The 14,564-nt window shown below is 48.5% G+C and overlaps 2 protein-coding genes across 2 annotated transcripts in view; both read left to right on the top strand.

Annotated features, from left to right (window-relative positions):
- Window positions 1-10,306, top strand: part of LOC308374736 (ras-related protein Rab-15-like) — a gene marked incomplete at both ends in the record, with an annotated part of 10,883 nt that extends 577 nt beyond the window's left edge. The window contains 6 exons of the mRNA XM_080850655.1: window positions 5,671-5,731; window positions 7,683-7,743; window positions 8,500-8,577; window positions 9,059-9,148; window positions 9,329-9,394; window positions 10,148-10,306. Of these exons, the coding sequence (XP_080706781.1) occupies window positions 5,671-5,731; window positions 7,683-7,743; window positions 8,500-8,577; window positions 9,059-9,148; window positions 9,329-9,394; window positions 10,148-10,306 (515 nt within the window). The remainder of the gene's footprint in view (window positions 1-5,670; window positions 5,732-7,682; window positions 7,744-8,499; window positions 8,578-9,058; window positions 9,149-9,328; window positions 9,395-10,147) is intronic.
- Window positions 10,307-12,965: 2,659 nt separating this feature from the next.
- On the top strand, window positions 12,966-14,050 carry gpx2 (glutathione peroxidase 2; the record flags this gene model as incomplete). Its single annotated transcript, XM_080850790.1, has 2 exons — window positions 12,966-13,187; window positions 13,697-14,050. 2 exons carry the CDS (start codon window positions 12,966-12,968, stop codon window positions 14,048-14,050), a joined length of 576 nt encoding a protein of 191 aa, XP_080706916.1.
- Between the last annotated feature and the right edge of the window lie 514 nt (window positions 14,051-14,564).

Raw genomic sequence — 14,564 nt, 5'->3', positions numbered from 1 at the left:
TGGAGTCATTTTAAGGAACTTTGACCCGCTCATTTTTCACTCTGTGATATTTTCATAGTAGAAGTGATGATGGGATTTGTCATCTGTGTGCTTTTAGCTCCAGGCAGGAAGCCTGTGTAACATAGTTCTAAGAGAGAGAAACACACACACACACACACACACACACACACACACACACACACACACACACACACACACACACACATACACACACACACACACACACACACACACACACACACACACACACACACACTCTCTAAGAGAGCAGGAAATGAGACAGGAATGAGGAGACCCAACACATTAGTTCCCCCTTCTGTCTGCACTCATTCTCCACAGGAGCACATGGTGTTTGCACTGGAATAGATCCAGCCAGATCAGGGCCAGATCAGGGCCAGATTAGGGCCGGTTCAGGGCCAGATCAGGGCCAGATCAGGGCCAGATTAGGGCCGGTTCAGGGCCAGATCAGGGCCAGATTAGGGCCGGTTCAGGGCCGGTTCAGGGCCAGATTAGGGCCAGATTAGGGCCGGTTCAGGGCCGGTTCAGGGCCAGATCAGGGCCAGATTGGGGCCGGTTCAGGGCTGGATCCCTCTCATTTCCTTGTGCAGTTGCACTGGTCATATATATTCGATTATGAGGTCATCCTTACGCTAGTAGTGGTCTATTCAATCATTAGAAAATATTTATGCTAGTAGTGGTCTATTTACCTATGAGGTCATCCTTACGCAATAGTGGTCTATTCAATTATGAGGTCACCGTTACACCAGTAGTGGTCTATTCAATTATGAGGTCATTCTTACGCAATAGTGGTCTATTCAATTATGAGGTCACCGTTACACCAGTAGTGGTCTGTTCCATTGTGAAGTCATCCTTATGCTAGTAGTGATCTATTCATTTATGAAGTCATCCTAATGCTTGCAGTGGTCTGTGCATGTTCTGAAATTCCTGGTAATGACCAGAGGTCCTACTACAGCCAAAGCTCCTTCTACTGTAACAAAGGGGTGGCAATCACACTGGCAGTTTGAAGAAAGGCCTGCATTCCATGCAAGGCTGAGTAGGGCAAACATCACTGATCGCTGTAAATTGACCCATGGATGTAAGAGGATATCCATCAGCTGGACCCTGGATAGCAGCGAACCCTAACCAGACCTGGTCAGGCATGGGTGGGTGGGTGGCACGGTGGGCTGGCTTTAGGTGAGGGCCGCATATGGGACGCATATGGGCCACAGTCAGCGGTGTTCCGGGTCGGTGCCAGGGCTTGGGTCAGAGGGGTTTGGCGCCTGCTGTGTGTGTGTGTGTGTGTGTGTGTGTGTGTGTGTGTGTGTGTGTGTGTGTGTGTGTGTGTGTGTGTGTGTGTGTGCTGTAATCCTCAGTGCAGCGCTGATCCAGACTCCCTGACAGCGGCGTTGATGTGCCAGAGCCTGAGAGAGGCCGAGTGGGCCAGATTCAGTCCAAAGCCATTAACGCAGAGTGTGTGTGTGTGTGTGGGTGTGTGTGTGTGTTTACGTGTGTGTGTGTGTGTGTGTGTGTGTGTGTGTGTGTGTGTTTTTGTGTGTGTGGGCCAGATTCAGTCCAAATCCATTAACGCAGTGTGTGTGTGAGTGTGTGTGTGTTTTTGTGTGTGTGCGTGTGTGTTTTTGTGTGTGTGGGCCAGATTCAGTCCAAAGCCATTCATGCTGCTCACAAAGAACAAAGCAGAGCCACCATGCCCTGCACTGCCACTCTGATGGCACAGCGTTTAAAAGGACGCTTTTCCAGAAACAAATGTTACTACAACTCTACCAGTTTTCATGCATGTAAGGCCACTGCCACATGGTACACTCGCTCAGTGCATAGACAAAGAACACAAATACAAGCAAACATGTTTATGAAAGTATAAAGAGAGATTTGATCCCATATATCATGTATATCCCTGTTTTGCTCATAAGAAGCTTACTTCTCTGTAAATGTGTGTTCAAATTCACATGAATAGCCACAGCCCTGCAGTATTAATAGAATATTGCAGTGTATTCGCGGATTTCCTAAATGAACTGTAACTCAGTTGAATCTTTAAAACTGCTACATGGTGCATTTATATTTTTATTCTGTATATAGTAGCACCGCTAATGGTGAGAGTGTCGTAAGCTGACACTGAATCTGAGTCTCGGAGAGGAAGTCTATGGATGACACTGAATCTCAGACAGGAAGTGATGACACTGTGTCTCAGACAGGAAGTCTATGGATGACACTGTGTCTCAGACAGGAAGTGATGACACAGAGTCTCAGAGAGGAAGCCTATAAATGACACTGTGTCTCAGACAGGAAGTGATGACATTGAGTCTCAGAGAGGAAGTCTATGGATGACACAAGACAGGAAGTCTATGGATGACAGTGAGTCTCAGACAGGAAGTCTATGGATGACACTGAGTCTCAGACAGGAAGCCTATGGATGACACTAACGCTCTGTTCCGTTTTCCCTACCTACCGTACCTACCATCCTTAGTGTGAGTATGTAGGGTGTTCCGTTTTCCGATTTCCCATTTCCGCGTCTAAAAGAAGTATACCCAAAGGACCCGTATCTGTACTCATAACGGTCAAAACGCTGAGTGTGGAAGCAGGGTACACTGTCCATTCTCAACGGCCGCCATCTTGTCAACGTAGCGGAAGAGGCGGACCCAGGCAGAGCCGCTCAGCTCGAAAAAGACGAACGCGGGGCTTGTCGCGATCGTAATTTCCGGTAAGTGCACCACGGAGTATTAGATTTGGAACAGCACTCACCTGCTGAGAATCTGCGTACCTAGTGAGTGTGTACTGTGTACTGCGTATAAGTATAGGTACGGTAGGTACGGTACGGTAGGTAGGGAAAATGGAACATAGCGTGAGTCTCAGACAGGAAGTGATGACACTGAGTCTCAGACAGGAAGTCTATGGATGACACTGAGTCTCAGACAGGAAGTCTATGGATGACACTGTGTCTCAGAGAGGAAGTCTATGGATGACACTGAGTCTCAGACAGGAAGTCTATGGATGACACTGAGTCTCAGACAGGAAGTCTATGGATGACACTGTGTCTCAGACAGGAAGTCACAGATGACAAGCCAGCAGCCGGAGGTGCGGTCATTCATTATTGATGATTCGTCAGGGTGTGTGTGTGTGTGTGTGTGTGTGTCTCGTCAGGGTGTGTGTGTGTGTGTGTGTGTGTGTGTGTGTGTGTGTCGTCAGGGTGTGTTGCATCACAAATGAAAAGAGCCATGCTAGGACTCGCATGGCTGACCAGACTACTGGGCGCTCTATAAACGCCATATGCATCTAAAGAAGCTCTGCTTACAAGCTTACTCAGTGTGTGTGTGTGAGTGTGTGAGTGTTTGTGTCTGTTTGTGCATGTATGTGTGTGTGCGTGCGTGCATGCATCAGTGTGTGCGTGTGTGTGTGTGTGTGTGCGTGCGTGTGTCTGTTTGTGCATGTGTGTGTGTGCGACTGTGCGTGCGAGTCTCTTTGTGCTTGTGTCTGTTTGTGCATGTGTGTGTGTGTGTGTGTGTGTGTGTGTGTGTCTTCATCCAATCAGCCCTGTAGAAGCATTCCTCATTCCTTCATAGAGAATTGCACTTGTTATTTTAATAAGTTCCTGTTTCCTGAAAAACAGGTGCATACCGTACATTACTAACAGGTGCAGTCATCGGACTAAGCCAGGTTTCAGAGGACACACAGCTTTGACATAGTCAAGCATACCATGACTGACTGACTGGCCAATATAATTATGATTATCAGTGTATGTCTGAACGCTTTAGTCAAAGAGTGTGGACTTTATTTTATTAATGAGATTGCCGTGGAGTAATCGCAAACAAGGGTCTGAGATTCAATCGCAAGGTTAATGCACACTTTGTCCACATAACATTTGTCAAACAAACCAAAAAGCCGTTTAAACAGCAGTCAGGTAGTTTATCTCCAGGATCTCTGGCAGTGCGTTTGAAGGGTGCTTTATCTCTGCTTGCCTATCAAAACATTGACAGAGGCTGGGGGAGATCTTAGACTTAGACTATTTGTACAGAATGTTTAATAGCTGGAAGAGATAACAGCAACCACTGAACACTCTGTCTCTGTTCTTCTGTGTATATGACAAATAAATACTTGAACTTCAACTTGAACAGAGACTCACAAAGACCCATCATTTAATGCTGTTTACCCATTTAAATTAGTTTGAGAAAGCCCAAAGTGGCTGAATTCCTGATGAATTTGTGTTTCAGAGGATTATAAAAAAAAAAAAAGAAAGAAACTTTCCTCCGTTCACCAAGCAGTTCTGTGCACACTAGTTTGAAGGGAGGCAATGTTTCCATGGAAACGCACATTTAAGAAAAGCAAGGCAGGCACATTTGTCCTCTCTTGTGTACCCAGCACCTGAGTGTGTGTGCTCTTACACAGTGTGTGTGTACGCTTACAAGGTGTGTGTGCGCTTACTCGGTGTGTGTGCTCTTACATGGTGTGTGTGTACGCTTACAAGGTGTGTGTGCGCTTACTCGGTGTGTGTGCTCTTACACAGTGTGTGTGTACGCTTACAAGGTGTGTGTGCGCTTACATAGTGTGTATGCTCTACTGGGTGTGTATGCTCTACTGAGTGTGTGTGCTCTTACACGGTGTGTGTGCTCTTACACGGTGTGTGTACGCTAACATGGTGTGTATGCTTACATAGTGTGTATGCTTACAAGCAAGCCAGTGCTGAATTCTGATGGAGAGGAAACTGCCTAGAGAATGTAGGGCAGGAAACCTCCCTTACCCCCTCTCTCACCCCCCCCCCCCCCCCCCCCCTCACCCCACTCTCTCACCTCCCTTACCCCCTCTCTCACCCCCCCCCCCCCCTCACCCCACTCTCTCACCTCCCTTACCCCCTCTCTCACCCCCCCCCCCCCCCCCCTCACCCCACTCTCTCACCCCCCTTACCCCCTCTCTCACCCTCTCTCACCCCCTCACCCCACTCTCTCACCCCCCTTACCCCCTCTCTCACCCTCTCTCACCCCCTCACCCCACTCTCTCACCCCCCTTACCCCCTCTCTCACCCCCCCCCCCCCCTCACCCCACTCTCTCACCCCCCTTACCCACTCTCTCACCCCCCCCCTCACCCCACTCTCACCTCCCTTACCCCCTCTCTCACCCCCCCCCTCACCCCACTCTCTCACCCCCCTTACCCCCTCTCTCACCCCCCCCCCCCCCTCACCCCACTCTCTCACCTCCCTTACCCCCTCTACCACCCCCTCCCCCCTCACCCCACTCTCACCCCCCTTACCCCCTCTCTCACCCCCCCCCTCACCCCACTCTCACCCCCCTTACCCACTCTCTCACCCTCTATAACCCCCCTTACCCCACTCTCACCCTCTATAACCCCCCTTACCCCCTCTCTCACCCCCCTTACCACCTCTCACCCTCTCTCACCCTCTCTCACCCCCTCTCTCACCCCCTCTCTCACCCTCTCTCAACCCCTCTCTCACCCCCTCTCTCACCCCCTCTCTCAACCCCTCTCTCACCCCCTCTCTCACCCCCTCTCTCACCCCCTCTCTCACCCTCTCTCAACCCCTCTCTCACCCCCTCTCTCACCCCCCCTCTCACCCCCCCTCTCACCCTGTATGATCTCGTCAGTGATTCAGCCTCTCATTGTCTGCTCCCCTCATCCGTGGTTTATGTTTTATTTTTGTCCTGCAGGAATTGATTTCAAGATGAAGACACTCGACATAGACGGCACCCGTGTCAGAGTTCAGATATGGTGAGTACAGGAATGACCCCGCCAGTGATGTTGCCTTTGGGTGCTCCCTGCTGCCCTATCCCTGCTGCCCTATCCCTATCCCTGCTGCCCTATCCCTATCCCTGCTGCCCTATCCCTATCCCTATCCCTGCTGCCCTATCCCTATCCCTGCTGCCCTATCCCTATCCCTATCCCTGCTGCCCTATCCCTATCCCTGCTGCCCTATCCCTATCCCTATCCCTGCTGCCCTATCCCTATCCCTGCTGCCCTATCCCTGCTGCCCTATCCCTGCTGCCCTATCCCTGCTGCCCTATCCCTATCCCTGCTGCCCTATCCCTATCCCTGCTGCCCTATCCCTATCCCTGCTGCCCTATCCCTATCCCTGCTGCCCTATCCCTATCCCTATCCCTATCCCTATCCCTATCCCTATCCCTGCTGCCCTATCCCTATCCCTGCTGCCCTATCCCTATCCCTGCTGCCCTATCCCTATCCCTGCTGCCCTATCCCTATCCCTGCTGCCCTATCCCTATCCCTATCCCTATCCCTGCTGCCCTATCCCTGCTGCCCTATCCCTATCCCTGCTGCCCTATCCCTATCCCTATCCCTATCCCTATCCCTATCCCTATCCCTATCCCTATCCCTGCTGCCCTATCCCTGCTGCCCTATCCCTGCTGCCCTATCCCTGCTGCCCTATCCCTATCCCTGCTGCCCTATCCCTATCCCTATCCCTGCTGCCCTATCCCTGCTGTCCTATCCCTGCTGCCCTATCCCTATCCCTCTCCCTGCTGCCCTATCCCTATCCCTGCTGCCCTATCCCTGCTGCCCTATCCCTATCCCTGCTGCCCTATCCCTGCTGCCCTATCCCTATCCCTATCCCTATCCCTATCCCTGCTGCTGCCCTATCCCTGCTGCCCTATCCCTATCCCTGCTGCCCTATCCCTATCCCTATCCCTATCCCTATCCCTATCCCTGCTGCCCTATCCCTGCTGCCCTATCCCTGCTGTCCTATCCCTATCCCTATCCCTATCCCTGCTGCCCTATCCCTATCCCTGCTGCCCTATCCCTGCTGCCCTATCCCTGCTGCCCTATCCCTATCCCTGCTGCCCTATCCCTGCTGCCCTATCCCTATCCCTGCTGCCCTATCCCTGCTGCCCTATCCCTATCCCTGCTGCCCTATCCCTATCCCTGCTGCCCTATCCCTATCCCTGCTGCCCTATCCCTGCTGCCCTATCCCTGCTGCCCTATCCCTATCCCTGCTGCCCTATCCCTATCCCTGCTGCCCTATCCCTATCCCTGCTGCCCTATCCCTGCTGCCCTATCCCTATCCCTGCTGCCCTATCCCTATCCCTGCTGCCCTATCCCTATCCCTGCTGCCCTATCCCTGCTGCCCTATCCCTGCTGCCCTATCCCTATCCCTGCTGCCCTATCCCTATCCCTGCTGCCCTATCCCTATCCCTGCTGCCCTATCCCTGCTGCCCTATCCCTATCCCTATCCCTGCTGCCCTATCCCTATCCCTATCCCTATCCCTATCCCTATCCCTATCCCTGCTGCCCTATCCCTGCTGCCCTATCCCTGCTGCCCTATCCCTATCCCTGCTGCCCTATCCCTATCCCTGCTGCCCTATCCCTGCTGCCCTATCCCTATCCCTATCCCTGCTGCCCTATCCCTATCCCTATCCCTATCCCTATCCCTATCCCTATCCCTATCCCTATCCCTATTCCTGCTGCCCTATCCCTGCTGCCCTATCCCTGCTGCCCTATCCCTATCCCTGCTGCCCTATCCCTGCTGCCCTATCCCTGCTGCCCTATCCCTATCCCTATCCCTGCTGCCCTATCCCTATCCCTGCTGCCCTATCCCTGCTGCCCTATCCCTGCTGTCCTATCCCTGCTGCCCTATCCCTGCCACTCACATCACTCACCAGACCAGGGGCGAAAGGTTGGAGGGTTTTATTTTTTACTTTTTGTCCAATAGGGATACAGCGGGCCAGGAGAGGTACCAGACGGTCACCAAACAGTACTACAGGCGTGCACAGGTCAGTACCAAATCGTCACCAGACTGAGCTGCAGGAAGAAGAGATTACCTAGCCTAGCCTTAGCGAGGCGCTGTCTCTCTGTGTTAGCCTAGCCTAGCCTTAGCCTGGTGCTGTCTCTATGTGTTAGCCTAGCCTTAGCCTGGTGCTGTCTCTATGTGTTAGCCTAGCCTTAGCGTGGTGCTGTCTCTCTGTGGTAGCCTAGCCTTAGCGTGGTGCTCTCTCTCTGTGTTAGCCTAGCCTTAGCGTGGTGCTGTCTCTATGTGTTAGCCTAGCCTTAGCGTGATGCTGTCTCGCTGTGTTAGCCTAGCCTTAGTGTGGTGCTGTCTCTCTGTGTTAGCCTAGCCTTAGCGTGATGCTGTCTCTCTGTGTTAGCCTAGCCTTAGATGGTGCTGTCTCTCTGTGTTAGCCTAGCCTTAGATGGTGCTGTCTCTCTGTGTTAGCCTAGCCTTAGCGTGGTGCTGTCTCTCTGTGTTAGCCTAGCCTTAGCGTGGTGCTGTCTCTCTGTGTTAGCCTAGCCTTAGCGTGATGCTGTCTCTCTGTGTTAGCCTAGCCTTAGCGTGATGCTGTCTCTCTGTGTTAGCCTAGCCTTAGCGTGATGCTGTCTCTCTGTGTTAGCCTAGCCTTAGCGTGGTGCTGTCTCTCTGTGTTAGCCTAGCCTTAGCGTGGTGCTGTCTCTCTGTTAGCCTAGCCTTAGCATGGTGCTGTCTCTCTGTGTTAGCCTAGCCTTAGCGTGGTGCTGTCTCTCTGTGTTATCAGGGGATCCTCCTGGTGTATGATGTCACAAATGAAAACTCCTTTCAACACATCGTCAAATGGGCCAGCGATGTTGATGAGGTAAACATCTTACCAGTACATGTCAATACATGTATAAATGTTCACTTTATTTATCGCAAGAACACACACACACACACACACACCTTACCTCATACACACACTTATCATGTCAATTGAAATGAATATAAGATTAGATTAGATTAGATTCAACTTTATTGTCATTGCACAGAGTACAAGTACTGTGCAAAATAGCAATAAAAGTGCAAAGTATGTGCATATGTAAAGTGGAATAAGTGAATAAATATGATACGTACAGTAAGAAGTAGAATATGACACAGAAAATATATATAAAATATATACATAATGTATATGTAAATAGTACACATAGGACTATTTATACTGCGTCTGTGTCTGTCTGTCAGTGTGCTCCTGATCAGGTGAAGAGGACACACACACACACACACACACACACACACACCTCCCCTCAGATGAAGATGAAGAGTACACACACACATACATATACTGCGTCTGTGTCTGTCAGTGTGCTCCTGAGCAGGTGAAGAGGATTCTGGTGGGGAATAAGTGTGATGAGGAGGAGAGGAGAAGAGTCACCACTGAACAAGGGGATAAGGTTTGAGTGGGTCCTTACTATTAGTTCTCATCCAGGCCACTGTTTCCCAAACGGTTTTTATTTAACTATTTATTTGAATCTGTAGTTGTTTTAAAAGAGATGATACTGTGTTTGGTAGGTCTATCTGTCTTTGCCGAGAAAAAAAATCATTTTTATGAGACGGACTACCTGGTTTTACAGTTAGCAAAATCATATGGAATGGACTTCTTTGAGACGAGTGCCTTCAGGAACCACAACATCAAGGAGGTAGGTTGACTTTTCCACTGCTGGATTTCTCATCAGATGCTTTGTCTTATAAAGCTTGCCTCAGTTTCATGTAATAAACATTACATTTGGCATATTTACATATACATTATGTTTATATTTTATATACAGTACATTTGGCAGTCATATTTACATATACATTATGTATATATTTTATATACATTACATTTGACAGTCATATTTACATAAACACTATATATATATATTTTATATACATGACATTTGGCAGTTATATTTACCCAAAGACATGAAGGCAGCACCGTTCCAACACTAGTGGATGTGAACCGTAACTCTGGTGCTGCTAGTGTTGTTCTCGTCAGAAGGGCCTCACTAACTCTGGTGCTGCTAGTGTTGTTCTCGTCAGAAGGGCCTCACTAACTCTGGTGCTGCTAGTGTTGTTCTCAGTCAGAAGGCCCTCAGTAACTCTGGTTAACTCTGCTAGTGTTGTTCTCGTCAGAAGAGCGTCAGTAACTCTGGTTAACTCTGCTAGTGTTGTTCTCAGTCAGAAGGCCCTCACTAACTCTGGTGCTGCTAGTGTTGTTCTCGTCAGAAGGCCCTCAGTAACTCTGGTTAACTCTGCTAGTGTTGTTCTCAGTCAGAAGGGCCTCAGTAACTCTGTTTAACTCTGCTAGTGTTGTTCTCGTCAGAAGGGCCTCAGGCTTAACATGACTGATGTGGTAGCATGATGTCTCTACCAATCAGGCTTAACATGACTGATGTGTCTCCCAATCCCAGTCTTTCTCACGGCTCACAGAGATGGCGCTGCATGCTAACCGGAAGAAACTGGACGGTCTGTGGTCGTCCATTAATGATGACCTCAGCACTGAAGATCTACAGCAGGAGGAAGCCAACCAGAAGATGGAGGGGAAGCCTGAGAGGACATGTTTGTGTTAGACACGAAGCAGCAGCCTCTGACGTCTGACCTTCCCGTACGCATAGGCCATTCGGTGTGGGAGAATCAACTACATCAGTTCGGTGTGGAAGAATCAACTACATCAGTTCAGTGTGGAAGAATCAACTACATCGGTTCCGTGAGGGAGAACGATGACGGACTCTATAGACTTGTTCAGCTCCACAGTGCTGAGTGATTTTATCCAGGCACATCATCAACAGTAAATGCATAAACCCAATGTGACAATAAACTTCGGAAAAAAAGTTTGGAAAAGTGTGTTAGGTGTGCACAAATTTCCAAACTTTTCCAAGTTTATGTCAAGATGGACCAACCATGTTAAAAATATCACTGATCGCTCTACCTGTTATAGCGCAGGTACAACAGTAGGGGGCAGTAGCCTGCACCTGGTAAATATGTGTCTTTCTGTAGTACCCCTCTTAAATATATACCCCCCATCCTCTTCATATGTGTGACCTGCCTAGTGCAGGGATGAGGGCAGGGTGTCAGTCACACACACAGAAACACACACACAGACACGTCACGGCGACTGCGGATGAGGGACCGTCTTGTGGACACACATATTTATGAATGTCTTCCCTGTGGATTCCATTGTGTTTTTACTTGTGTTGTGAGACAAAGGTGCTTCAGTTGTGTTTATTTAAGTACGGTAGCCCTGCCATGTGCTGTCTGTGTGAGGTGTGTGTGTGTGTGTGTGTGTGTGTGTGCGTGTGCGTGTGCGTGAGTGTGAGCGTGCGCATGCGCGTGCGTGCGTGCGTGCGTGCGTGTGCGTGTGTGCGTGCGTGTGTGTGTATGGGCATGGTCAGGTCCAGGGGTGCCAGTCATCACACTCAGACTCATTATTGTGTGTGTGTGTGTGTGTGTGTGTGTGTGTGTGTGTGTGTGTGTGTGTGACTCATTATTGTGTTCATGTTGTGTTTGTTTACAATGGGAATAAAAACTAATTATGTTTTCAAGAAATACCTCCTGATTATGCAATACCTGTAGACCATTTGCCATCGTTCTTTGGAGATGTGAATTTAGTCTAAAGTGCCACTTCTATCACTGCGTCTAAGCGTAGGTGATGGTGATCACACACATTGTTTTTCAAAGCACTACGAAAAAACCTACGTAAATATAGCTATAACTACAATAACATAACATAACAGCCATGTTGAGAAATACTGCAACCTGCGGGAAACACTTCAGGCCAAAACAATGTGTCAGTTGCTCTTCAGAGTTCCCACTGGTCATGGCCGGTGAGCACAGGCGCATGAGGACTGTGTGTGTGTGTGTGTGTGTGTGTGTGTGTGTGTGTGTGTGTGTGTGTGTGTGCTGTCCACATCATGCTGCATGGGATTGGGCCGCTCTCTCACAGCCAGATTAAAGAGACCGGTCATTCATATTTGATCACGCGTCGACCACAGGTGAAAGCAATGAGTGGATGAATGATTCATACCGAAGAAACCGATCCTCTTCCTTTACACACACACACACACACACACACACACACACACACAGCACAGTCTCATCTACTTCCTTTAATGACCCCAGTTCACCAGGCCCTATACACACACACACACACACACACACACACACACACACACACACACACACACACACAGCACAGTCTTATCTACCTACGTGCCTCCTCTTACCTGACACAACGCCAGCACTGGGCAGAAGTTTTATGGAGTTTTATAAATGATGTAGAGTTTTATGAAAATAATGAGTAAAAACGCCTCAAGACAAATCACTGAAGTACTCGTGTGCTCGTAACTATATTTTAGTCTCTGTCCTCTCCTTAGTCGTCCATATGCTCAACATCAGTCATGTGAAGAGATGTTTTGTTGATGTGATGTAGGCTACTCTTTGGCTTGTCTGAATAACTCCATTACTGCAGAAGTGTGTGTTTAAGCAGCCTGTGCTGTTCCAATGCAGAGCCAATGAACGCAGCCTAATAGGTAATTGTATTTTGTTTGTGAGTGTTTGTGTCTCGTGGAATCATTATGGAGGACTGTAATGCTTACACACAGGAAACTGATGTGTTTGGGTTTAAAAAAAAATGTGTCATTTATGGGACTTTACTTAGCCATGCATTCAGTGATGCTAGAGGGTTCTTGTGGAAAGGTTACTTTTCCAACACTTTTAAAGGCACTCAACCGATAGAAAATCGTAAACAACAACAATCGCTGGTGGGGAGAGGCCATTTTTCCATTAACTGGAATCCTGCTTTATTTATTGGTGGTTTACGATTTTCTATCAGTTCTCACCACACAACGACGTCTCATCTTTGCTCCTTAAATGTCGATATGTAATTGTATGGAGTTATTGAAACTTACTACGTGTAAAAAAGACTAGAAATTGAATGTTTATTTTTCAGCCTCGAAAGTTGCACTGGGTGCCTTTAAGACTGAGTTAGTGCCGATCTTAGTGCCTATTTTCTCATTGACCCACATCAGGACGAGTCTAAGAGCCTCTGTGTGCATCAGCAGCCTACCATCTTACTCCACTGGCTTATCTGGTGTCAGGTGTGTATCAGTTATCCGTCACCCGACACCCAACAAAGGCACCGTTATAACCCGGGTCATGTGACCAGCAGGTTCTACAGGACCGTCTCCAGAGCCGCGCCGGTCCGCAGTTGGACGTTCTCAGTCGTGCAGCATGTCGTACATCGCCAAGACGTTCTATGACCTGCGCGCCACCACCTTGGAGGGGGACTCCATAGACTTCAACGTCTACCGGGGGCGGGTGGTGCTCATCGAGAATGTGGCCTCCCTCTGAGGGACCACCACCCGGGACTTCACCGAGCTCAACCAGCTCCAGGGCCGGTATCCACATCGGCTGGTGGTCCTGGGATTCCCCTGCAACCAGTTTGGCTACCAGGTCAGTTTACCTGGCTGTAAGGACAGCTTGTGCACTTTAATAATAATAATAATAATAATGCATTTTATTTGTATAGCACACTTTCACATACAAAGATGTCTCAAGGTGCTTAACAGGTGCTTAACAGGGTCACAATAGCAATTTGAAACTTTGAAAATACTAAGAAGAAATCTAAACTGTCAAAATAGTGCTTCTTTAACTACTAATTATTGGAACATTATTGGAGAGAAATGGAACAAAATCTGCAAATAGCCTACAAATCAAATAGTGAGAAAAAACACCTGGCTGTAAGAACAGAGCTACAACCATTTTTAAAAACGTCCATTTTCCAAACTTACATTTGTATGTATGGTTTATATTTTTGAAGAGTAGCCTATGAAAATGTCATGTTTGTGATATTCTTGTGTGGTCCATTTTGTCAAACAAAAAATTCAGCTCTCTTCATAATTTTTTTCCAACCTACGTCTGGATTGGAGACAGCTGTGACATGTTGCCCTTGGTCTCCACAGGAGAACTGCGTCAACAGCGAGATCATGAACTCCCTGAAACACGTGCGACCGGGGGAGGGCTTCCAGCCCATCTTCACCATGTTCGAGAAGTGCGACGTGAACGGAGCAAACCCACACCCAGTTTTCGCCTACTTAAAGGACAAACTGCCATACCCTGACGACGACCGAGTCTCACTCATTCAGGACCCCAGGTTCCTGGTGTGGAGTCCGATCAGTCGAAGCGATATCTCCTGGAACTTCGAGAAGTTTCTCATCGGGCCGGAGGGCGAGCCGTTCAAACGATACAGCAAAAAATTCCCGACCATTGACATCGAGCCCGACATACAAAGGCTGTTAAGACTGACCAAGAACTAGGAAAAGTATTTCACGTTCACATAACTCTTCTGTACCTCTGGAAACACACGTTCTAGCACTGTGGAAGGCTCCATCTTTTCGAAGTTTATTAATGAAGGTGATATTCTAAATTAAAAGCGAGTATTTACCGGATGTCTTGTAAACATTTTATAAATATGGCAATGCCTTTCATGGGTTCATGTAACAAAACAAAATGACTTAATAAAATGTAAAAAAAAAAAAATTGGTGTGTGAAACTGTATGTTTTGCTACTCAGCCGATTTGGTCAGGTGAACGCACTGCAAATTCCCCAAACGACCACTGCAAAAATTCCCCAAACGACCACTAGGTGGCGCTACTGGTGAATTTTTGGGCCCATTTCGTCCTCATCTGCAGAGCATCAGAAAGGTCAGAATGAGAAAGACAACCAGTACATTACTGCATTGTAAAACCACGGATACAGTTTATTTAATAGCCTAACTTATCACTGATACCCATGCAGTTGATGGCCAGGGGGTTGGCTGCTCATTATAAA

The sequence above is a fragment of the Sprattus sprattus genome (genome assembly GCF_963457725.1).
Source record: "Sprattus sprattus genome assembly, chromosome: 13".
Classification (NCBI taxonomy): Eukaryota; Metazoa; Chordata; class Actinopteri; order Clupeiformes; family Clupeidae; genus Sprattus; species Sprattus sprattus.
Note: the sequence above shows the minus strand (reverse complement) of the source record. Positions and strands in the feature narration are given on the sequence as shown.